At 40.8% G+C, this 25042-nt stretch overlaps 1 protein-coding gene and 1 long non-coding RNA gene across 5 annotated transcripts; one reads left to right on the top strand and one right to left on the bottom strand.

Moving 5' to 3' along the window:
* Positions 1–1086: 1086 nt before the first annotated feature.
* Positions 1087–4084, top strand: LOC110492753. Its single transcript, XR_002469073.2, has 3 exons — positions 1087–1146; positions 1756–1869; positions 1998–4084. It is a non-coding gene; the product is annotated as an uncharacterized LOC110492753 (long non-coding RNA).
* Positions 4085–14730: 10646 nt separating this feature from the next.
* On the bottom strand, positions 14731–22921 carry LOC110492754 (YTH domain-containing family protein 1). Of its 4 annotated transcripts, XR_002469074.2 has the most exons (7): positions 22462–22921; positions 21882–21906; positions 21494–21588; positions 19581–21170; positions 18163–18271; positions 16466–16510; positions 14731–16294 (listed from the first exon to the last, which is right to left on the bottom strand). XR_002469074.2 is itself a non-coding variant. In XM_021567225.2 (6 exons), exons 1-6 carry the CDS (start codon positions 22486–22488, stop codon positions 16265–16267), a joined length of 1797 nt encoding a protein of 598 aa, XP_021422900.1. In that variant the 5' UTR covers positions 22489–22920; the 3' UTR covers positions 14731–16264. The 4 variants fall into 4 exon arrangements, 3 of the variants coding, with proteins under 3 accessions (XP_021422900.1, XP_021422899.1, XP_021422902.1); XM_021567225.2 differs by lacking the exon at positions 18163–18271 and having other exon boundaries at positions 21494–21573; positions 22462–22920; XM_021567224.2 differs by lacking the exon at positions 18163–18271 and having other exon boundaries at positions 22462–22917.
* Between the last annotated feature and the right edge of the window lie 2121 nt (positions 22922–25042).

Below are 25042 nucleotides of genomic sequence, written 5' to 3' on the forward strand. Positions count from 1 at the left end.
CCACCTATTTTGAGCCCCACATTTTTAGCATGTTTTTTTTTGCATGTAATTTTAGTTAATACATGTCACATATCAGTTTGCAAACTATGTAAAAAAAATATATATATCATTGAGCCACATAGAAACATGGTCTATTTTTTTGTTTTCTTGAGTAAGGCAGTTTCAAAATGCAGGTGTTTCAGCCTAGCTCAGTGCTTTCTGTGGTGGTGGGGCAAGCGAGCAGAAAATACGGAGCATTGCACCGTGATTGGCTCAGCGTTCTGTCACTCATGGGGACACAACATCACCACCAAATCTCAGGGTAGAGATCGAAAATGTAAGCCCCTTTTGTACTGCCATAGAGTTACATTAGAAGTGCCCATCCAACGAGGTCATTGGCCACAGATACAATTACGTCAAATCACATTATATCTACAGTAGCTTTGATTGGACTGATCATGTCAACATCATACTTTCAAAATCTTAGCAAGCAGTCATCATCAATTAAGTCAACAATGTACTGGCAAATCCATTTGTCATCTTTGTCATATGAAGAGAAATAATTAAGAGATAAATATAGATAAAACATATCCATGCACATCGGCCATTGGACATAAACATTACACAAGTTGGAAATTGCAAATTCAACAATGAGTGGTTTGGTTGGAATCAGTGGCTAACTGCAAGCATTGCAAATAAATCATTAGCCTGCTATTCAGTGGAGTGACTGTGTGGTCCCAAGTTTAAGATTAAGGGTCTCTTTTCCAAGTTTAAAATTATAAACATTCAACTTTGGCCATGCTGTCAATGAAGCATGATTTGTGCCGCGTTCAAAACGACTGTTAACTCGGAACTGCAAAATCTGACTTAAGTGAGTTCAAGACAACTGGGAACTCGGGAAAAACAAGCTATGACTGGGAAAATAAGTTTTGAACTTTCATCCAACTCGTAATTGTAAAATCGGAACTCGTGCCTCTTTCTAGAGCTACTACCTGAAGATCACTGACGTCATCATGATTCTACCTTTTTTTTTCAGAGTTCCCAGTTGTCTTGAAAGCACCATAAAACCAGAAAATGCCAGACTTTGAGGACAAAGTTTGATGACAAAATTTGCCCACGAAGGACCGCTGCGCCACCTACCTGTTCAAGTGAGCACAGCACAACAACGTGAGTCCAAAAATGTCTTGTATGCTTCTGCATAAATTATGTAATATACCAGGGAGATATGTATACTGTAGCTAAGAAAGTAATACTAACTATATGTGGTGTAGTAAGCTGTTAGTAGTGTCACGCCTGCTCCCGCTACCTCTCCCTGGCACTCGAAGGTGCCAGGCTCCCCAGCATTACGCACTCCTGCCACCATCAGTATGCACACCTGCCTTCCCCCGTCACGTGCATCAGCGATTATTGGACTCACCTGGACTCAATCACCTCTGTCATTACCTCCCCTATATCTGTCTGTTCCCAAGCTCTGTTCCCTGCTTCAGGATTAATGTTAGTTCGTCTTTGGATACCCGTTTCTGATGCTGTCCTGTTTGTTGTCTGTTCCATATGAAATGTTCTACTCCCCATACCTGCTTCTTTTCTCCAGCGTCAGTCCTTACAAGTAGCCCATGTGCCTCACCCTAATCATTTTTGTCTATCTTCACCTCTTAATTTCGCCTACTGTTCTGACTTGGTGGTGCAGATGTAGCCTATAACCTGTTTTTGAGAAATGTAATCATTGAATATTGTAAGAACTTTCAGTGTCTGCTTATATGCCCCCTTTATTTACAGACAAAGAGGCATACATATGCAAATTGGTATTGGTATGTTATGCAGATCACATTTACCATCCTCCTTCCTTACCTCGTCAATGAATGTCCCATAGGCCTCTACATTATGGACAAGGTATGTGTATGAAAACCATTATCAAAACGTTTTTTTCCCCCATTTACAACCAAAACCAAGGTATGAATACTGTTGTGTCAATGTTTGGTTAATCATCTGTATAATTACAATTTTTTGGGGATTCACAGACTTCACCCTCCCTACACCTCTGATGAATATAACAGGAAATCTGTTCGATCACCATGCACTGCAATATCCTTCTGGCTATGGATACAGAGAACATCAACACATTAACATCAACACGCCAGAGGAAATACCCATTGGACATGGGATTCTGCTGGGAGTTGACCTCATATTTAGATTTGTTTTTATTCTGCTTTGCCACTAAAATCATAATAAACACAGAACTAAAATATTGTGTTATTGTTACAGTATGCATATTATTAATATTAATAATAATAACAAGGGAGGGAGGGTAGTTAAAAAATGTACCCCAAAAGGTTCTTTAAAAGGTATGTCGAGGATCCATTAAAAGGGGTTCTTTGAAGGACCCTTTTAAAGGGTTCTTCGAATAACTTATAGTGATTCCCCCACATTTTCAATTTGAATAATCCCTAAAGGATACTCCAGGAACCTTTTCTATTTAGAGTGCATCTACCGTCATTCCACCTGGAGCGTAAAGACATATCCAAGCTGGAGGCAATAGGAAATGTCAGGAATAACTTTACCGGCTCTGAGAAACAAGCCCTTAAATCTCCAGAATTACACATCTCTAGTCATCCTCCCAGTGGACAAGGGAGGCGCTGTTACTGTACACGTCTACATAGTCTATAAGACTGAAGTACTCAGATTGATCAGACATTCCAGAAGAGACAAACCCCACAACACAGCTTTTGGCTGTAGTCGAACAGACTGTCACTAAGGGCATGCACAATAGTGATATCACCAAAAGAGAACACAGTGATATCAGACAAGGTTTGGCAGAAGGCATGAAGATCTCTGCTCTGCTTCAAATTTCCTGAATGATAAATATGCATTTCTGAGTTGTATAATTAAAAACAGTATCTTGTAGGATTCAATAATTGGAAGTGTAAGAGTTGTTGCCTTGTCCCTTTCTCTGCAATTGTCATTCTAATGGAAACATTTACTGTACATCGAAAGGTGCAAAGTTATGGGCAAAGACACAAAAACATCCACATCAAATTAAATATATTTCTTGATCAAATAACATGGAGAACAACTACATTTTGTGCAGTATTAATTTAACATCCTTACAACCCACCATTACTCTATTGCACATAGGCTGGCTCAATTTACCTGTAGATTTTCCATCACCATGAAGAAAAACAATGCACAATACAGTAATTGAGTACATTGAGGCTGTCACGGCTGTTGAAAGGAGAGGACCAAGACTGCATTACAGTGCTTGAGGCATCACTATAGACCTGGGTTTGATCCCACGCTGTATCACAGCTGGCTGTGACAGGGAGACCCATGAGGCAGTATACAATTGGCCCAGCGTCGTCCAGGTTAGGAGAGGGTTTGCCAGGCCGAGATTTCCTTGTCCGATCGCGCTGTAGAGACTCCTGTGGCATAGGGCTAAGTGTGCCAGGTTACCTAATGGGAACAGCTAACATTTAGCGTTCTATCACGTGCAACTATGTCAACGATTTTAATTGACTGATGCCGATTTTGAGACTGAGAAAAAGTTTAAGTTCAAACTTTTTCGAATGTTGTATAAGTATGGACCCATTATCTTTCGCTATCGTTGTGTCTGTCATCCGTTCCATTTGTTCCATTTAGATTGGCAAACAAATATGTTGGTCCCAAAAATGGCTCATTATTGTGTTTGAATATATGTGGGGCTTTCACAAGTATGTATCCGATATCAAGACGCTATGTATATTGTACATCAGAATTATATGATGTTCAAGGTTAAGTGTATTATAGGCCTATATACTGTATTTGACTGTAAATGAGACCAGTTTGTGTATCCTACAGGGCTGGTTCTGTTGTACGTCTGCTTACCTGATTAAGGTCACAACTTCCTGGGTTACCGTGTTCTCCCTCATCACAATGGTGAATACCATGGGCCTGGCAGCGTTCCTCATGTTTGGAGATGGCAATTGCGTGGACTTGTGGAATTTGTCCCAAGTCACACTTGTATGACTCACAGAGAGACTGCCATTAACTTTGTGTGTACACACTCCCCTACATATTTACAGTGCCTTGCGAAAGTATTCGGCCCCATTGAACTTTGCGACCTTTTGCCACATTTCAGGCTTCAAACATAAAGATATAAAACTGTATTTTTTTGTGAAGAATCAACAACAAGTGGGACACAATCATGAAGTGGAACGACATTTATTGGATATTTCAAACTTTTTTAACAAATCAAAAACTGATAAATTGGGCGTGCAAAATTATTCAGCCCCTTTACTTTCAGTGCAGCAAACTCTCTCCAGAAGTTCAGTGAGGATCTCTGAATGATCCAATGTTGACCTAAATGACTAATGATGATAAATACAATCCACCTGTGTGTAATCAAGTCTCCGTATAAATGCACCTGCACTGTGATAGTCTCAGAGGTCCGTTAAAAGCGCAGAGAGCATCATGAAGAACAAGGAACACACCAGGCAGGTCCGAGATACTGTTGTGAAGAAGTTTAAAGCCGGATTTGGATACAAAAAGATTTCCCAAGCTTTAAACATCCCAAGGAGAACTGTGCAAGCGATAATATTGAAATGGAAGGAGTATCAGACCACTGCAAATCTACCAAGACCTGGCCGTCCCTCTAAACTTTCAGCTCATACAATGAGAAGACTGATCAGAGATGCAGCCAAGAGGCCCATGATCACTCTGGATGAACTGCAGAGATCTACACCCGAGGTGGGAGACTCGGTCCATAGGACAACAATCAGTCGTATATTGCACAAATCTGGCCTTTATGGAAGAGTGGCAAGAAGAAAGCCATTTCTTAAAGATATCCATAAAAAGTGTTGTTTAAAGTTTGCCACAAGCCACCTGGGAGACACACCAAACATGTGGAAGAAGGTGCTCTGGTCAGATGAAACCAAAATTGAACTTTTTGGCAACAATGCAAAACGTTATGTTTGGCGTAAAAGCAACACAGCTGAACACACCATCCCCACTGTCAAACATGGTGGTGGCAGCATCATGGTTTGGGCCTGCTTTTCTTCAACAGGGACAGGGAAGATGGTTAAAATTGATGGGAAGATGGATGGAGCCAAATACAGGACCATTCTGGAAGAAAACCTGATGGAGTCTGCAAAATACCTGAGACTGGGACGGAGATTTGTCTTCCAACAAGACAATGATCCAAAACATAAAGCAAAATCTACAATAGAATGGTTCAAAAATAAACATATCCAGGTGTTAGAATGGCCAAGTCAAAGTCCAGACCTGAATCCAATCGAGAATCTGTGGAAAGAACTGAAAACTGCTGTTCACAAATGCTCTCCATCCAACCTCACTGAGCTCGAGCTGTTTTGCAAGGAGGAATGGGAAAAAATGTCAGTCTCTCGATGTGCAAAACTGATAGAGACATACCCCAAGCGACTTACAGCTGTAATTGCAGCAAAAGGTGGCGCTACAAAGTATTAACTTAAGGGGGGCTGAATAATTTTGCACGCCCAATTTTTCAGTTTTTGATTTGTTAAAAAAGTTTGAAATATCCAATAAATGTCGTTCCACTTCATGATTGTGTCCCACTTGTTGTTGATTCTTCACAAAAAATACAGTTTTATATCTTTATGTTTGAAGCCTGAAATGTGGCAAAAGGTCGCAAAGTTCAAGGGGGCCGAATACTTTCGCAAGGCACTGTATTTGGACAGTGAAGCTAAACCTTTTCCTTTGTCTCTGTACTCCAGCATTTTGTATTTGAGATCAAATGTTTCATATGAGGTAATAGAACAGAATGTCTCCTTCTATTTGAAATTCCCTTATATGTGTATTAAAGTAGCCAAAAGTTTAGTATGAGCAACCAATGACTACATCAAGCTTGTGACTACAAATTTGTTGGATGTATTTGCAATTTGTTTTGGTTTTGTTTCAGATTATGTTGTGCCCTATATACATTGAATGGTAACTAATGCATTGTGTCATTGAGTCACTTTTATTGTAAATAAGAATATAATGTTTCCGATCACTTCTACATTAATGTGGATGCTGCCATGATTACAAATCATCATAAATGGTTAGTTACAGAGGCTCAAAGATCATACCCCCAAGACATGCTGACCTCTCACCATTACAAATAACAGGGGAGGTTAGCATTTTTTGAGGAGTATGATTTTGTAACAATGTACACAATTGTATTTTGTTTTGTTTTATATGTTTGTGTAGGACAAATGTCTGTCTAACAAAATGATTTTTAAAAAGGATTGTAAATACAGTAGGCCTATGAAAAAGTGACTTGTTTCTGTCACGTTTTATATTATGCCCTCTAGCACCAGATCTGAGAATAAGATCATGTTGGGATACAATGGAACTAAGTGTCATTACAAAATAGATTTAGCTATTGAACCCACTTTAAAACATCCCCAAGCATGTTTGTTGTTACATAAAATAAGGGTTTAAAACATGTATAGTTAAATGTTGTTTAACTTGGTAGAACTTTGAAAACATTATATTGTCAAAAATGCATGTTCGTTCTCTGATATTGAATAGAGAAATAAAGACCTAGTAGAAAGCAACTTTATGTGTGGGTAGGCACATACAGCCTTGGGGAGGAAAAGCCACAGAGAATTAGTGCAGTTTCAGCACCATAGCCAGTGGACAGCGGTGGTGCTGGTGCAGCCTGGTCTCATAGTTTATAAATGTGCAGCGGACGCCTGACGCCTGGACCATTGTTTTAGGCTTAGCCTATTCTATGTATTCAATAGTGGAATACGGAGCACATTCCATATGCCCAGTAGGCTACTACATTAATCATTCTCCGGATCCAAAGTTGTACAACAAGGGTGTAGTTGACATCGACAGTGAGTTTACGTTTGCTAAAATCCCTTGCACATATACTGTAGGAGTCAGTGGTGCATCAGATATGTAAATTAATTGATGCTTCTGTTGGATAATGTTTCTATAATTATATTGGTATGGACATTGGACACTGACTGGTGTTTGTTCTAACACTCCAGATTCAGGAAATAGGCTATAGGAGGCTATATCAAATGAATTGTAATAGCCTGCGAAGAATGCTCCTTTTCCACTATTGCGGGCTGTCACTATCCATTGTTTGTGTGTAGTAATATGCCCTTGTGATCTAAGCTACACTAAAACTACACTTAAGAAAATTATATTTTACTTAAATAAAGTTACGTTGATAAGGTAGTTCAGCACATCCAAACTACTTAGTGAAATTATCAGTATGTAAATCTGAAATGTCATAGACTACAAATTGCAAAATGAAGGGTTTAAAACATGTACAGATAAATAGTTGAACTTGGTAGAACTTTGAAAACATTATATTGCCAAAATGCTAGATCCCTTTTCGTCATACCGTACGTTAACAGAATGTGTAATTTAGACAATTAAACACAATAACTATGTTTCAAGTGAGAATTAAGCATGCCTGATGCCGAAAAAGAAAGGAAATGATTGCCTACTTCACCCATATTTTATTTTATTTAGCTAAAAGACTTAACTACTGTAGTTCCAGTAGTTAGCCAGGTCTCATAGACTAGGAGTAACATAGTAAATCAGGGACTCTCAAATTAGTATGATATGTTAAGTTTGGTATGGTTACATAAGACAGACTACTTAAGGCAATAACGCAAAAGTTTAGCAACCCAAATATTGCGAGTTCGAATCTCATCACGGACAACTTTAGCATTTTAGCTCATTTGCAACATTTCAACTACTTAATACTTTTTAGCTACTTTGCAACTACTTAGCATCTTAGCTGACACTTCCCCTAACCGTATCCCCTTTAGCTAATCCTAACCCCTAACCCTAACCCTAATCCTTTAGCCTAACTCCTAAACTTAATCCTAATCTTAACTCCTAACCCCTAGTTTAGCTAACGTTAGCCAGCTAGTTAATGTTAGCCACCTAGCTAGAATATATATGTTTTGCAAATTTGTAACATATTGTAAATTTGCAAATTCATAAGGTATTGTACATTTTGCTAATTTGTAACAGATAATGTGAATTTTAATTTGTAACACATCATATGAAATGGGTGATGCACATCCACAAATGAATACATACCATACTAAACTAAACATAACATATACAAGATGGGGTGACTCGGATTTACATACAGAATAACACAAAATGCTCTGAGACCAGGTTGGTTGGGGAGGTGTTATCGTCGATGCACTATTTGCCCCACAAGGTGTCTATCTATCATTCAGATAGGTTTAAGAAAGTCATAAAATTACATAATAATCGGATATTATGGTTATTATGCACACTGGAAATGAACCGTAAACTGTTCTGCAAAATGTCAACCGCTCATCTCAAGAACATTTCGCGGATGGTTTATGGTGGGGGGAGTTTGACCCGTTCTTGATGTCAGTTGCTTCTAATCTTCAAGCATTGCATTCAATTGGGCGGAAGAGGACGAGTGTCTGGGATGAGAAGAGACGCAAATCCTTCTAGACTGGGTCAGAGATGATGAAAACAAAACAAGTGGACTACGCAACTACTGTTTCGGACAATCAAGGTTAATATATAGGGCAAATGTATTTGAAGCGATGTCCTCTCTCCGGTTATGCGTTATCATGGCTGGAGCGGTGCTGGGGCTGCGGATGCCTGGACCATTGTTATAGGCTTAGCTTATTCTATGTATTCGATAGCCGACGATGGACCATATTCCATAGGCCTAGTAGGCTACGATACTACATCATTCTCCGGATAGAAGGTTGTACAACAAGGGTGCAGTTAACATCGACAGGGAGGTCTCGCTTGTTAAAATCACTCGCGCATATTGGAGTCCGTGGTGCATCAGAGATGTAAACACAGTTATGCTTCTGGTGCATAATGTTTCTATAATTATAGTGGCACCCTGATGTAACTGGACCAATGTGGTATGGACATTGGACACTGACTGGTGTTTTGTCTGACGCTGCGGATTCACGAGATATAGGATGCTAGGCTACATCAAATTAATTGTAATAGCCTGCGCCAAATGCTCATTCTCCAGTTTTGCTGGCTGGCACTGTCCGTTGTTTGTGTGTAGTACTATGCCCCTTGTAATCTAAAAACAGGTGTGAGGTAATGGTGATTTGGAAACGGTCAGTATAGGGGAAGGTCCTCAAAAAATAGTTTACCAATTACATCACACTGGAAGAAGTTAAACTACACTAAAGAAAAATGGATCTTCTTTAACCAAAGTTACTTTGATAAAGCATAGTTCAGTACATCCAAACTACTTCGTGAACAATTAGCTATATGTAAATCTGAAATGTAATTGACTACAAATTGCAAGAATATATCACTCTGGGGTCATATGTTAACAGAAAGTGTAAGTTGGCCTGTTAAACATAAAAACGATGTTTCAAGTGAGAATTAGGCAGGTCTAATGCCGAAAAAGAAAGGAAATTGCCTACTTCACCCATATGTTATTTGCAAAAAGACCAACTAGGCCTACTGTAGTTCGAGCCGTTCAGCCTGGTCTCATTAACGTAGAAGTAACATAGTACATGTAAATCAGGGACATTCAAATTATTATATGTTACCTTTGGCATGGAATGCTACCAAAAATAATTCGCAGAAACCCGTTACTAAAGACAGAGTCATCGATGATTTTTCAAATTATATTTTAAAAGAGGAAGCTAAATATTTTAAGCATATATTTTATTTTCTGTCTCATCCTAACCCTCAGAATGACGATTACTCTAAGGAATTATTTCCAAATAATAACAAAAATGTAAAATTAACAGACAAAAAGATCAGTGCAAAGTCCAAATTACAGAGGAATAACCTTTTGAGGCTATTGCATCCTTTCAGTCTGGAAAAACCCTAGGGCTTGATGGCAAGCCTTTTTTATATACTCATAGCTCCATTATTAGATTGTTTGAACTACTCCTTTAGAAATGGTAGTCTGTCAGGTACTCGGCAGGAAAGTCGGGAATTTGCCTATTATTAAAACAAGACCCAGATGGCAAATATAAAGATTCAGTCCATCTAAAAAATTGGAGGCCTCTTACACTTCAATGTGTGATGCAAAAATACTAGCGAACTGCATAGTTTTACCTTCATAGCGGATTTTGAAAATGCCTTTGATAGAGTAAAACTGGATTATACATATACATCGATTATTTTCACTTTGGTGAGTCTCTTATTCAATGGGTAAAAGTAATGTTTTTGCAACCCCAGGTGTATAATAGTAAATTGCGGCTACTTCTCAGAGTTTTTAACTATCAAGAGGAGTTCAACAAGGCTGTCCCCCTGTCACCATATCTATTTGTTATGGCCATCGAAATGCTAGCTATTAAAATAATATTAGAGGATTAGAAATCCAAGGTTTAAAAACAAAGGCGTCTATGTATGACGATGACTCAAGTTTTATATTCAGTCTGCAAGCTAGATCCTTGCAATTTCTCATTGAAGATCTAGATAACTTTTCTGGCCTAATTATAATGCGTGTACCATATTACGTATTTGATCTTTAAAAAACACAACTTTACCCCGCAGTTTACCTGTAAAATGGGCTGACGGTAAAGTAGACGTACTTGGTATTCATATCTCAAAAGATATGAGCACAACTTTTTATAGAAACAGAAAACTAGTAAAAATAGATCCTGCAAACATGGAGGGGTAAATACCTGTCTATTTATGGAAAAATGAACTCCTTAGTCATATCTCAGGTTACTCACTTACTAATGGTGCTGCCTACACCTGATGATTCGTTTTTCAAATAATTGGAGTAAAGAATATTTCACTTTATCTGGGATGCTAAACCAGATGAGATGAAGTATCTATATAAATAATATTATCTGGGTGGTTTGAGATTATAAAAGCACTACACCTCTCTCTAAAAGCTTCACTTATACGAACATTATTCTCAAATAGATTGCTGAGAAAATATGTCCACTGTTTAAAAATGGCCTTTTTGCCTTTGTGCAGATTGCCATGTCTCATTTTCGATGAATTGAAAATGAAACATTGTTGAAAGTGTCTCTCTTTTTCGAACAAGCATTGCAGGGCTGGTTACAATGTCATCCCCTCAAAAAGATACACAAAATATTCGTTCTATGTTTGAAAAGGGTATTTTGTTTTTAAATGATATTGTAAATTGGAATGTTACAGTTATGTCTTTCATGGAGCTATCGAAATTGTATGGGAAGTTCTGCTTAATCCAAGATTACAACCAATTGATTACATTACCCCAAAAATGGAGGAGACGGGTGGCAACGGGAGGAGGTAGGGAACTGGTCTGTCTGCCCAATATAAAGGATCAAAACTGTCAGAGGAACAAAAATAGGAAAGTATACCAGTTTCATTTGAGGACCAGGATGTTGACATCTGTGCCATACAGATTCCAAAATAGCTGGGAAGAGATTTTTGATATACCGATTCCATGGCAAAGGGTGTATGAGTTTATATATAAAACAACGTAAGATTAATTGAAGACTTTGTGCTTTTCAGCTAAAATTATTGTACAGAATTCTTGGAACCAACAAAATGTTGAATATTTGGGGCATACAAACGTCACAGCTCTGCAGATTTTGTTGTGAGAATACAGAATCAATAGACCATTTGTTCTGGTCTCAGGTTGAGGAATGGCTGAAAAAGCCATTCATCTAAAATTGACCCTAGAAATAGCATTGTTGGGAGATCTGGTCAGTCAATTACTAATATACTAATACTCGTAGTAAGAGTATTTATCTTCAACTTGCAAACTGTGGATTCTATTCGATTAGATAGATTCAAATTGTATGTTAAACATCACAGCATAGTTGAAAGATATATGGTGCATAGAAATCCGAAGAGGGTGGCCAGCAGAGATGGATGGAATGGGCTGAGGGAAGCTGGGTGTTGAGATGTGGAACTGAAGACAAGTGGGAGTGGAGTTGCTGGGTGGGGGATAGAATGACAGTCAAAGATAAAAGTAAAAAATAAAGTTTAAATAAACAACAACAAAAAGTATGTTTCAATGACACTGAGGGGCAACACTGTTACATCCATTACCTGTTTGCCTGAGGCTGATGCCGTGCAGGTGCTTGTACGCGCGTAACCTCGCATTCAAACGGACACATGTACATGTACGCATCCTCACATGTACGTGTGCACGCATGCACACACACACACACACACACACACACACAAATAGTGCCACACATGCACTCAAACGCCTTGCTGTTTGGATTTTTGTTGTCCTTGTCTTCTGTTTTTTTAAATTGTTGTTTTCCTTTGTTTTTCTTTTTTTTCCATATTGCTGGTGCATTGGGGACGGTGGCTTGGGGTGGGCGTTTGGGGGTTCTCGGATGGTTGAGGGGCAGCTCTAAGGAATTGTGGGGGGGGGGGGATCTTGGATGGTTGGTGGCCTAACGGTTGGGAGATGGGGCCGGTGGCCGATATGTTGCTGGATCGGGTCCCCGATTTGACTTGGTGGGAGATCTCTCGACGTGCCCTTGGGCTGGACGCTTGACCCTGGTTGCTCCTGTGGGTCGCTCTGGATGGGAGTCTGCTAGATGACTGAATGCAACGTACATTTTGAACGGCTTCACTGCAGGTAGATTGTATGTTTTAATATGTAAAAATAAATAAACAGTTTAGCATGGTACATAAGACAGGTTACTTAAGGCAATAACACGGACATCTAGCAACCCAAAGTTTGAGTGTTAGAATCTCATTACAAGCACCTGCATGGCATCAGCCTCAGGCAAACAGGTATTGGATGTAACAGTGTAACAGATGTAACAACTACTTCATATTTTTTTGCTACTTTGCATGTTAGCTAACCCTTCCCTTAACCAGGGATGCAAACTGGTGAGGGCCCAAAAAGGTGACACTTTTTTTTTGCACTGAAACATGCAAAAAATCCCTGCTAGGGGGAAATGCATGTTTTAGCTAATTAAACAACAAAGAATATGATCTACATGGTCAGTCTGTGTGTAAAATAAAAAGTGGTCAATGTGAACCTAACTCACAGCTAAAAAAAATTAAGAAAGCAATCCAATGTTATTTGTTGCCTAGACTTTACTGCAAATTACACTCAAGTTTTGAGAAAAACAATACACTAATATTGCAGTTAGCCATGAAAGCCTTTATAATAGAACACTTGTGACCACACACACACATCTAAGTATTGCACCTGGGGGAAAAACATCTTAAAGTACAAATAGAATGAAACAACAGGCATTCTATTTTTGCTCTATTATAATGGCAACTATAGTAGACATTGATCAAGTGCACAAGACTACATGTGTGCAAAAATAATGTTCACTGAGTATAAATGTGTATTATCCCCCCTCACACACACACACACACACGTGTTACTGTCAAGTTCAACACAACATAAGCAAAATCTTTGGGCTACACTGAACATTATTACAATTTCTGCCTCTGCATGCAGAGCATGATACCCTTTGTTGGCATACTTGATCTCTTTCAGGCAGAGAGTACACCTGGCATACCCCTTTTATCCACTGTATTGAAAAAGTGTGTGGTGTTCCTTTCACCTCTATAGTGGCATCCAGCTTAAACCAGGCCCAGCTACACTTGATCGCTGAATGCACTTGTCTAACAAGCAACGCATAATTTCCCCCTAATTCTCTCATTCTGAAAATTAACTACATACTGTAGAAAAAAAACATTAGTTCACAGATAGTAGTTACGTTCGTTAGCTAGTTAACATTTCACAGATTGCCAGGGTCCAGTAAGCAACTAACGCATTATAACTTGAACGACAAGGAGTCGTATACCAGTCAATACTATAGCGAATTGGTTAGGTGAAATGTGACTAGTTTGCATCCCTGCCTAACCCTTTAACCTAACTCCTAGCCTCAATAATGTTTACCACCTAGCTAACATAAGCCATAACAAATTGGAATCCGTAACATATCATACGTTTTGCAAAATCTATCATACAAAATGGATTACGGACATCCACAAATTAATACATATGAAAAACGTACTTTATCATACTATATGGAAAGTCTCGGATTTACGGACAAAATACAAAATTCTCGAGACCAGGTTGCAGCAGTTAGCTACACCACTAAATGGCAAAAAAGTAATTAACTACTCTAAACACTACCTCAATTTGAATTTAGTTCACAACTCCTGAACACTGGAGTAGTGGTTATTGGCATTAATCTAATGAAGCAATCCATCTGCAATCTAGGACAATTTATAGGTAAACTGAGCGAGTGTTTTGGGGGTAGGATTACCACTTTTCGTGTTCACGCCGGACCTTGATTTAAAAGCAATACAATTAAGGCACGCGGTGAATGCCAAGAGAGGAATCACGTTAACGTCGATCCAAATAATTGAAGTGATTGTATTTTAGGCAATCAAAAAAACATATCAACATGGTTACTTCAGTGGTAAGAAACATAGTTGTAGGCTATGAGCTCTGGTGATCAAACACGGGAAAAGTATATGGACACATTTTACGTAATCCCATAGCCTTGGTTTGATGTGCTGTGAATTATGTAGGCCTACAGTTCAGTTTGTTTTTATGGATCATGGATTCAAAACTGAATAAAATGTATTTTGGGTTTGGGACTTTTGAGACCATACCATTGGTTTTTATCAGAGAGAGTACAAGTATCTTATGTGTTTTTGACCCAGGTCCGAAATGGCAACGTCCATACTTCAGGCACCACTCTCATCTAACAAACGTGAGTCGTCGTCATCCTCGTCATTCTCCCCCCCCCAAAAAAGGGAAACAGGCTGCTGTAGATGCAGACATAGCTACTTTTCACTCACAATAGAACAAACCAAAAACACTTACAATAGATAGTATACCTTTAATAATGACCATGATCAAATCTAAGAATGTGATAGTGACCTTTGATACAACGCATATTAAATTCAGGGGTGACTTAAACATTTGTTTTCTTAAATGTTTATATATTCTCATGAATAATTTCCAATACCATTACATAAATCTGATTCCCTCAATAAATCACACTCCCCTCTGTCTTTCGCATACAGACATATGCGCATACAGGCATACAGCAAGCAGGTCCCGGAAAAAAATAAATCACACAGATACCATATATACTATTCTCTGGGTTTTCATACACTTGACATTAAATCAGTCAAATTAATTTTAAGATTACATATTTGAGGCGTTCTCAGTTAGCATTGCCAGTACATTAAAGCTTAACATTTCTGAGGATGAAGTGGAAGGGTTATATCAATGCTTCTGTTAAGAAAAGGACAAGGATAAGAAACAGAGTGACAGGGCTATCTTGATTTTAAAAGCAGTACATGCTACATTTGTCCCCAAAATGACTTAGTTTCATTGACCCCGTTGTTGGAATGATGGGGAACAGAAAAGTAACAACTATGATTTAAAATAACAAGGAAGAAGACAACAATAGTATTGTCCGGCTAAGAACTTGAACTCAAGACAGTTTACATTTCCACCCCATCAAGAAAAAAGAAAGGGACCTCCTTTGAGAGCGGATGTTCTAGACATCTTTCCCCTGAATCTTTTTGCTGACACACTTGAGTTACAGTACAGCAAATAGAGTTTCATTGACACTGTTGTCAGAAAAAGTGTTAAGGCTCCACTGAAAAAAAAAGAAAGAAAATAAAACATATTGTATCTCTTCTTCAACAAATTGTTGTCACAACAGTGTTAAGCCAAGTGATACCTAATTTCAAAAATATTTCTTTTTTTTTTAAAACATTAAAATTTTCTAATGTCACAGCCTTTCACATTATCCATTATATGCATCATTTGCAGAAGCTTTTCACATCTTCTACCAAGCCACAAGACCACCCTCACATGGACAAGAAGGGCATAACAGAACAGTTTATTTTGATTATGCAAAATAAAACTGGCCAAGTACAGTTATCAAACATTTGTCAAGATTCAGTTAATTGTCGCATTCACTCTTCCTAAATCAGAACAACCAATACAAGCACTTAACGTTTCTCCAACACTCACACCACCACAAGTTGAACAGTCACTGAATATCAGCAGCATGTTAGATTTTGTTAAAGAAGTGCAGATATTTGTTACTCAGTTAAGGATGTGAGTGTGGGAGTATAGCAAATAAAGACCTGCCAGGCTAAAAATACAGAAAGAAAGAAAACAAATAAGGATGAAGCAATTTGATTAATGGAAACTGACTTCATCCCTGCGCACGACTTAGACTGGGAACCGGACCAGAAGCAGTGTGGCTCAAAGTTTGATGTGGGCCAAAATAAATAGGAGTTGACAATTTCTTTATGTCCTCTTTTTTCATGATCTAAATTCCATTATGTCCATCCAAGTATAACCATTGATCAAGCTATAAGGAGCATTCCTCTATTGTGGTTTACTTCGGTTTTGGCGTTCCTTGGGTGGAGAGGGGAAGAAATAACAAAAGTGTTACCATTAGAAAAACTTCACTGAATAAAATCTTCTACCCCCCTACAATGGTTTATTATTTCCTTAGAGACATAGGGAACAATGTCTTGATGGGCAGAAGCCAAATAAAAGGTGAAACACTCAGAAAAGGTTCTTTACCTGATCAAGTCGAGACCCTCTCTGTATTGGAGCTGGCTCATAGGTCTGTTGAAAGAAGAGGCATTTAGGGATGGTTACACCTCCTCCACAAAACAATAAAAACAGCAAACAAATACAAAAGGGTAGACATTTGGTCTGTGATGGGGCAAATCAAGTAATACAAAACTCAGGTTGTCCCAATATTTTTTTTAAATCATCCCTATGTAAAAAGGAGATATACACTGCACTTGGAAAGTATTCAGACCCCTTCCCTTTTTCCACATTTTGTTACGTTACAGCCTTATTCTAAAATTAAATAAAACGTTTTCCTCAATCAACACTGAATACCCCATAATGACAAAGCAAAGTTTAAAAAAAAAAGTTGAATATACACTACCATTCAAAAGTTGAGTGTCTAGTTTGAGAAACAGATGCCTCAGAAATAGATGCCTCACAAACCTTCAACTGGCAGCTTCATGAAATAGTACCTGCAAAACACCAGCCTCAACGTCAACAATGAAGAGGCAACTCCGGGATGCTGGCCTTCTAGGCAGAGTTCCCCTGTCCAGTGTGTGTTCTTTTACATTGGCCAGTCTGCCTAGAAGGCCAGCACCCGTCGCCTCTTCACTGTTGACGTTGAGACTGGTGTTTGCGGGTACTATTTAATGAAGCTGCCAGTTGAGAACTTGTGAGGCGTCTGTTTCTCAAACAAGACACTAATGTACTTGTCCTCTTGTTCAGTTGTGGACTCCTCTTTCTATTCTGGTTAGAGACAGTTTGCGCTATTCTGTGAAGGGAGTATTATACAACGAGAGCTTCAGTTTCTTGGCAATTTCTCACATGGAATGGCGTTAATTTCTCAGAACAAGAATAGACTGATGAGCTTCAGAAGCTCTTTGTTTCTGGCCATTTTGAGCCTGTAATCGAACCCACAAATGCTGATGCTCCAGATACTTCATTAAATCAGAACAACAGTTTACTGCTGTGCTAACATAATTGCAAAAGGGTTTTCCAATGATCAATTAGCCTTTTAAAATGATTAGCTAACACAACGTTCCTTTGGAATAAATAAAAAAAATATGCAGTTTCCAGCTACAATAGTCATTTACAACATTTACCATGTCTACACTGTATTTCTGATCAATTTGATGTTTTATTTCTTTTTTATTATTATTTTTAAATGTTACCCCGTTTTCTCCCCAATTTCGTGGTATCCAATTGTTTAGTAGCTACTATCTTGTCTCGTCGCTACAACTCCCGTACGGGCTCGGGAGAGACGAAGGTTGAAAGTCATGCACTGCTTCTTAACATAGCGCACATCCAACCCGGAAGCCAGCCGCATCAATGTGTCGGAGGAAACACCGTGCACCTGACAACCTTGGTTAGCGCGCACTGCGCCCAGCCCGCCACAGGAGTCGCTGGTGCGCGATGAGACAAGGATATCCCTACCGGCCAACCCCTCCCTAACCCGGATGCACAATTGTGCGTCGCCCCACGGACCTCCCAGTCGCGGCCGGTTACGACAGAGCCTGGGCGCGAACCCAGAGTCTCTGGTGGCACAGCTGGCGCTGCAATACAGCGCCCTTAACCACTGCGCCACCCGGGAGGTCCATTTCATGTTATTTTAATGGCCAATTTTTTTGTTGCTTTTCTTTCAACAATGAAATTAAGTGACCCCAAACTTTTGAACGGTAGTGTATATATATTTTTATACATACCTTACAAAAGTATTCAGACCATTTGCTATGAGACTTGAAATTGAGCTCAGGTGCATCCTGTTTCCATTGATCATCCTTGAGATGTTTCTACAACTTGATTGGAGTCCACCTGTGGTAAATTAAATTGATTGGACATGATTTGGCAAGGCACACACCTGTCTATATAAAAAAAAAGGTCCCACAGTTGACAGTGCATGTCAGAGCAACAACCAAGACAAGAGGTCAAAGGAATTGTCCGTAGAGGTCCGAGACAGGATTGTGTGGAGGCACATCTGGGGATGGTACCAAAACATTTCTGCAACATTGAAGATCCCCAAGAACACAGTGGCTTCCATCAATCTTAAATGGTAAAAGTTTGCAACCACCAAGACTCGTCCTAGAACTGGGCGCCCGACCAAACTGAGCAATCGGGGTAGAAGGGCTTTGGCCAGGTAGGTGACCAATAACCCGATGGTCACTCTGACAGAGCTCCAGAGTTCCTCTGTGGAGATGGGAGAACCTTCCAGAAGGACAACCATCTCTGCAGCAATCCACCAATCAGGCCTTGATAGTAGAATGGCCAGACGGAAGCCACTCCTCAGTAAAAGGCACATGACAGCCGCTTGGAGATTGCCAAAAGGCACCTAAGACAATGAGAAACAAGATTGAACTCTTCACCCTAATTGTGAAGCACCACATTGAAGGAAACCTGGCACCATCCCTTCAGTGAAGCATGGTGGTGGCAGCATCATGTTGTGGGGATGTTTTTCAGCAGCTCGGAAGTACAGAGAGATCCTTGATGAAAACATGCTCCAGAGAGCTCAGGACCTCAGACTGGGGCAAAGGTTCACCTTCCAACAGTACAACAACCCTAGGCACACAGCCAAGACAATGCAGGAGTGGCTTCGAGACAAGTCACTGAATGTCCTTGAGTGGCCCAGCCAGAGCCCGGACTTGAACCCAATCCCTGGAGAGCCCTGAAAATAGCTGTACAGCGATGCTCCCCACCCAACCTGACAGAGCTTGAGAGGATCTGTTGCAAACAATAGGAGAAACTCCCCAAATACAGATGTACCAAGCTTGTAGCATCATACCCAAGACTTGAGACTGTAATCACTACCAAAAGGTGCTTCAACAAAGTACTGAGTAAAGGGTGTGAATACTTTTGTAAATGTGATATTTCATTTTTTGTTATTTTTATACATTTGCTAAAATTAAATGTTTTGCTTTGTCATTATGAGGTAGTGTGTAGATTGATGAGTAAAAATACGTATCAATTTTAGAATAAGGCTGTACTGTAACAAAATGTGGAAAAAGTTCATGGTTCTGAACACTTTTTTGGGGGGGGGGGGGGGGTCTATACAAAAATGGATGAAACCTATCTGTGATCAGTTAGTTTAGGATCTTTGTGATCAACAAGAGATGGTAATTATGATTACCTTTCTGACAACCTCCTCTTCTTCCTGTCTCTTCTCATAGTGGGAGAAGTCATCAAAGATGGAGGTGGTGTGTTTGTAAGTTGCGATGATCTTGAGCACCTGCTTAGCCTTCTCCAGAGGGACCTCTTGAGTGTCCCTAGAGTTGGTCACCGGCTTGTTGTCGTTGTTTTCCAGCCTGATGTGCCTCAGCTGGCTATTAGGCACGTCTTTCACAAACAGCCAGTCCACGTCAAACTTGCCTTTCCACTTGTCCTGCGCCCAAACGCCAGCACTGGTGCCGTAGTCCACGGGCGAGAGCATCTCTGCCACGCCACAGAAGTGGCCGCTACCATTGACGCTGAACAGCAAATAGACAGGGCCTTTGGCATTGATGGCACGGAAGGCTGAGTCCAGACGCTTGTTGCCATGCTCTGTGCTGCACCAGATGGAGTACTTGATGGAACGGTGGATGTCGTCCTCAGAGTAGCTCTTGATGATGAACACGCGGCCATTCTTCAGGTTCCAGTCAAACTCCTTAGGGTTGTAGCTGTGGGCAGCCCGCAGATTCTCCAGAACAGGGTGGTTCTCTAGACCTGGGCCAGAACCTGGAGGCACACCTCCACCCCCACCACTAGAGGAACCGCTGCTGTCCATGCTGCCCCCACCGTAGCCCGGGTTACGGTTGCGTGGAGCAACCCAGCGGGTCTGAGGGGGTGGGGCTGAGTTGTGGTTCTGGTATGACTGCGGGGGGGGCGGGCCCATGGTCATCTGCTGCACAAGGGACTGGGCAGATTGAACAGACTGCTGAGGGGGGAGCCCGTGGGGGAGGTGGGCATGGCCATGAGAGTGGAGCTGCTGCTGGTGGTGGGACAGTGGAGGGGCCACTTTGCTTATAGACCCCTTGTTATCCCATGTCCCAATGTCCATATTGTGTTTGATGGGTGGTGGTGGCAGGGCTCCCCCCATGGGCATGCCTGGCTTGGCCTTCAGCTGCTGTGGCTTGGCTGGTTTGCTAGCGATAGCAGCCCAGGACGTGGGCTTAGGAGGGGGCATGCCAATTGGTGTTCCACCATTGCCTGTAGAAACAGCCTGAGCCACAGCACCACCGCCGATCACAGAGCCCACACTCTTCACGCCTGAGCCATTGCCCGACACATCCCCACCTATCTTCAGCCCCAGCATCCCCTGCTCCAGGCTGTTCATGCCTGGTGCCTTGCTCAGTGTGTCACTGTGGAACCCTGTCTGACCATCAGGGACTAGTGTGCCCCCCAGGGAGCTGGGAGGGTAGCTGTAGCTGCCCCCATAGGCTGAACTCTGAGTCTGCTGGCCTTGAGACCCACTGGTACCCCAGGTGGAGAAGGCTGGGTTCTCAGGGAAAAAGTTAAATCTATGTGGGTAGATGCTGCTGCCAAGCCCCCCAGGCTGGCCAAAAACGGTGTCATGCATGAAGTGGTGGTCTCCATTGCTAAGGGGCGCATAGGGGGTCAGGTAAGGGATCGGGGGGTCGCCACCGGTGGACCAAGGTGCCTCGCTCAGGGGGTAGGGGAATCCAATGGAGGGGGCATAGTAGCTGGACAGGTAAGGGTCAGTCATGGATTGGTAGCTGTTGTTCTAGAGAAACAAAAGGAGTGTAAATACAATTTTGAAATCCTGATACATCAAACTAAATATCAACATGACCTACCATCACAAACTCCAATGACTGTCAGCTTATACCCCCAAAATTCTGATTTTAGGACCAAAGGGCCATGCTTGCAGTACTTAAGGCATCATCTTTAATTATGCAAATGTGTAACAATATCAGCTAACAATGTAGCCAAGCAAACGTCCTGTCCTCCTGTGAGAAAATATTGAGTTATGGTCCTCCCTGCAGCCAAGTCACTTTTTTATTTTCTAATTCAGACACAGATACACACATTTCAAAAGTCACTCACCTGATTGGATTGGCCAGTGAGATAGGGCTCAAAGTCATTATCATGGACAGTTTCCTTCTGGTGGAGTGAGCCATTTTGCACTGAAACCGGAAAGACTGATAGTAGGGTTATTTATCAATGTGTGTCAAATAAACAGACACACACATGTACATGTCTTTTCAGTCAGTACTGATTAACACTTGGGTGTGTAAAAGCAGCAAGACATCAAATGCATAACAAGACATGCATCACTGACATAACAAGACAGCACTGTATTTACACCGCAGCTGCATTGTTTGTAACTCAGTCCGTGCATGGTCAGTGCTTGCTACCAGCAACCAGCTGAGCAATCGCAGTCTACCTAACGAGTCGAAATTGATTTAGCTGACATTAACTACAGTGATCTTACCTTTAGCGTCTTGTCCTTTTGAATTCTTCATTCCCGTGTAATTGGTTAACATGTAAAAGAGAGAAATATGTTTTAGCTGTCTAAATAACATCCAACCCACACTCGCTGAAAATTAGAGGCTCGCTTATATTAACGTTAGTTACTTAACTTTACTATCTAGCCAACAACCAGTTTCCTAGCTAACTAAACACATTGCGTTAGCACAGAACCACAATTTACTAGAGCTGGTAAACCACTGCAACAGCTGAAACTGAGACTGACAATATTAATAAGGAGAATACATGTGAAATACATAATGTTGGGTTTTTAGCAAACCACATAGCTAGCTAACGTTAACTAGCTAAGCGCTAGGAACAAAACGTGGCGATTGCTTCAAATTATTATTGGTATAAAAAGGTCAGATTTATTACGTGTTAGCTAGCGGCTAACTTGCTAACTAAATTGGAGTTAACGTTAGCTAGCTAGATTGAATCACATCTCAGCAATGGGTGGATTGGGCGCACAACCAACCACCTTTCCTCAATGCAAGGCCTTGAGTCGACGCTGAGTGGGTTTTTTCCGGGAAATACAGTCTGCCTACCTGAGGGTCAATACTTGTAGCAGACATAATTCATGAAGCAAGCCACTGGATTTGTGTAGAGCGTTTCAATTAGACGCGTTCCCTCAAAACCTGCGTTTTATTCGTATCCCAGTACAGTAGCTAGCAAGCTAATCAGCAAGATGTTTTCCTTCGTTACAGTCAGCAGCAAGCTAACTCAAACTACTGTTCCAAGGCTCAATTCTGCCAGTCCCCCAATGTTTACGTAAATCCAATTTGGAGATAGTCCTGATGGTTTCAAAGGGTCCACTGTTAGGATTAATCCTATGTATTTTTGCTTTTCCCCCTTTATCCACCAAATTGCAGTTATTGTGCTGATGGCCCTGTTCACTTCCCCCACTAGCAGTTTCATCCGGGGTCTAAATGAAGGGATTGACGTCAGCGGCACACCAGGCGCGGTGCCTCAACGACAAAACGTCGGAAGTCATGCATCTTCAATAGCAGGACTGCGGTAATCGCGTTTTAGAAATACCACTTGTGATCTTTAATGCTCTGCCGCGATGACGAGTCAGCGCGCTAACCAATCCAACGGAAGAGTGATGGGGACATTCTGAAAAGGGACGATTTATTTGGGGCACAATCTACTAGAATTAAGGTAAGGCTTTGATAATAACATGTAAAACCTTCACAATAGAGAAAATACTCTCAATAGCAATTTAGATATCATGTATATTATCTTGACGACTGTTACTAGAAATATTAAGTATAAAACATTGCACTGAAGCCATTTAGTGAGCTTTTTTCCCCTTCCACTCACACTTTTTATAGACTCTGTTGTGTTTCTCACAAACATTAAGTTATATCTTGGTTATAAGTGTTTCACATAGAGAATGTAAAGCTGTGTGTATTTATTATAGGCTCCAAGTAGACCTACAGCCCTGCAATCATTTTATAATATTCAGATTTGATGGACTGGACTCTTGAGTCGGGACTTGAATAATAGCCAGTGATACTCAATGGTTAACATGCAATTTTAAAAAATCAATAGTAAGGCAAGTAAATGAGGAATATGAGTAAAAAACATATCTGCACACATTGGTTAACAGAAAAGCACAGTTTATTCAAACAAAATTCACTTAAAGATACAGCCAGGGTCTTTTTTCCATCAGTGGCACGCAAATTTGAACAAAATTCAGAGGTAGGCCTAAAAAATTACAAGATGCTTTTTTACATGACAACCACTGACTTTAGCTAATTTCTATCACAATATTGAAGATTGTTAATAAAATGTCTTTATTTTCCTCTGCTATCTGGAATTTAATGTATGAACTGCACACACACGCACACACACAGGCACACTCATACCTTCACATAGGTCCAAATCCTAACTATAAATCTGTATACATAACTTTGATAATTTGCACATGACTCAAATTTTCATGCAAACTTTCCATTAACATTAATGTAGGACACACAATTATAGGGTTTGGTCCATTTTCAACCGTATGTGTAAATGCATATTTTTACAGAGTGACAGTACTGTATGTCATCAAACATATAGATTCAATGGTTGTAAAGATGGGGAGAGGTCTGGCCATAATAAAGAGATGCTCTGCTTTTCTGACACCAGACTCCAAAAAGCAAGTTCTGCAGGCTCTAGTTTTGTCTAATCTTGATTATTGTTCAGTCGTGTGGTCCAGTGCTGCAAGGAAAGACATAGTTAACCTGCAGCTGGCTCAAAACAGAGCAGCACGTTTTGCTCTTGATTGTAATCAGAGGGCTAATATAAATAAACTCAGCACAAAAAGAAACTGCCCTTTTTCAGGACCCTGTCTTTCAAAGATAATTCCAAATAAATCCAAATAACTTCACAGATCTTCATTGTAAAGGGTTGTAACACTGCTTGTTCAATGAACAATAAACAATTAATGAACATGCACCTGTGGAACGGTCGTTAAATCACTAACAGCTTACAGACGGTAGGCAAATAAGGTCCCAGTTATGATAACTTAGGACACTAAAGAGGCCTTTCTACTGACTCTGAAAAACACCAAAAGAAAGATGCGGAACGCACAATCGCTCCATCAGTGCTCAGACTGTCCGCAATAGGCTGAGAGAGGCTGGACTGAGGGCTTGTAGGCCTATTGTAAGGCAGGTCATCACCAGACATCACCGGCAACAACGTCGCTTATGGGCACAAACCCACCATCCTGGACCAGACAGGACTGGCAAAAAGTGCTCTTCACTGACGAGTCACGGTTTTGTCTCACCAGGGGTGATGGTCGGATTTGCGTTTATCGTCGAAGGAATGAGCGTTACACCGAGGCCTGTACTCTGCAGCGGGATCGATTTGGAGGTGGAGGGTCCGCCATGGTCTGGGGTGGTGTGTCACAGCAGCATCGGACTGAGCTTGTTGTCATTGCAGGCAATTTCAACGCTGAGTGTTACAGGGAAGACATCCTCCTCCCTCATGTGGTACCCTTCCTGCAGGCTCATCCTGACATGACCGTCCAGAATGACAATGCCACCAGCTAAACTGCTCGTTCTGTGTGTGATTTCCTGCAAGACAGGAATGTCAGTGTTCTGCCATGGCCAGCGAAGAGCCCTGATCGCAATCCCATTG

The sequence above is a fragment of the Oncorhynchus mykiss genome, chromosome 16, assembly GCF_013265735.2.
Source record: "Oncorhynchus mykiss isolate Arlee chromosome 16, USDA_OmykA_1.1, whole genome shotgun sequence".
NCBI classification, from domain to species: Eukaryota; Metazoa; Chordata; class Actinopteri; order Salmoniformes; family Salmonidae; genus Oncorhynchus; species Oncorhynchus mykiss.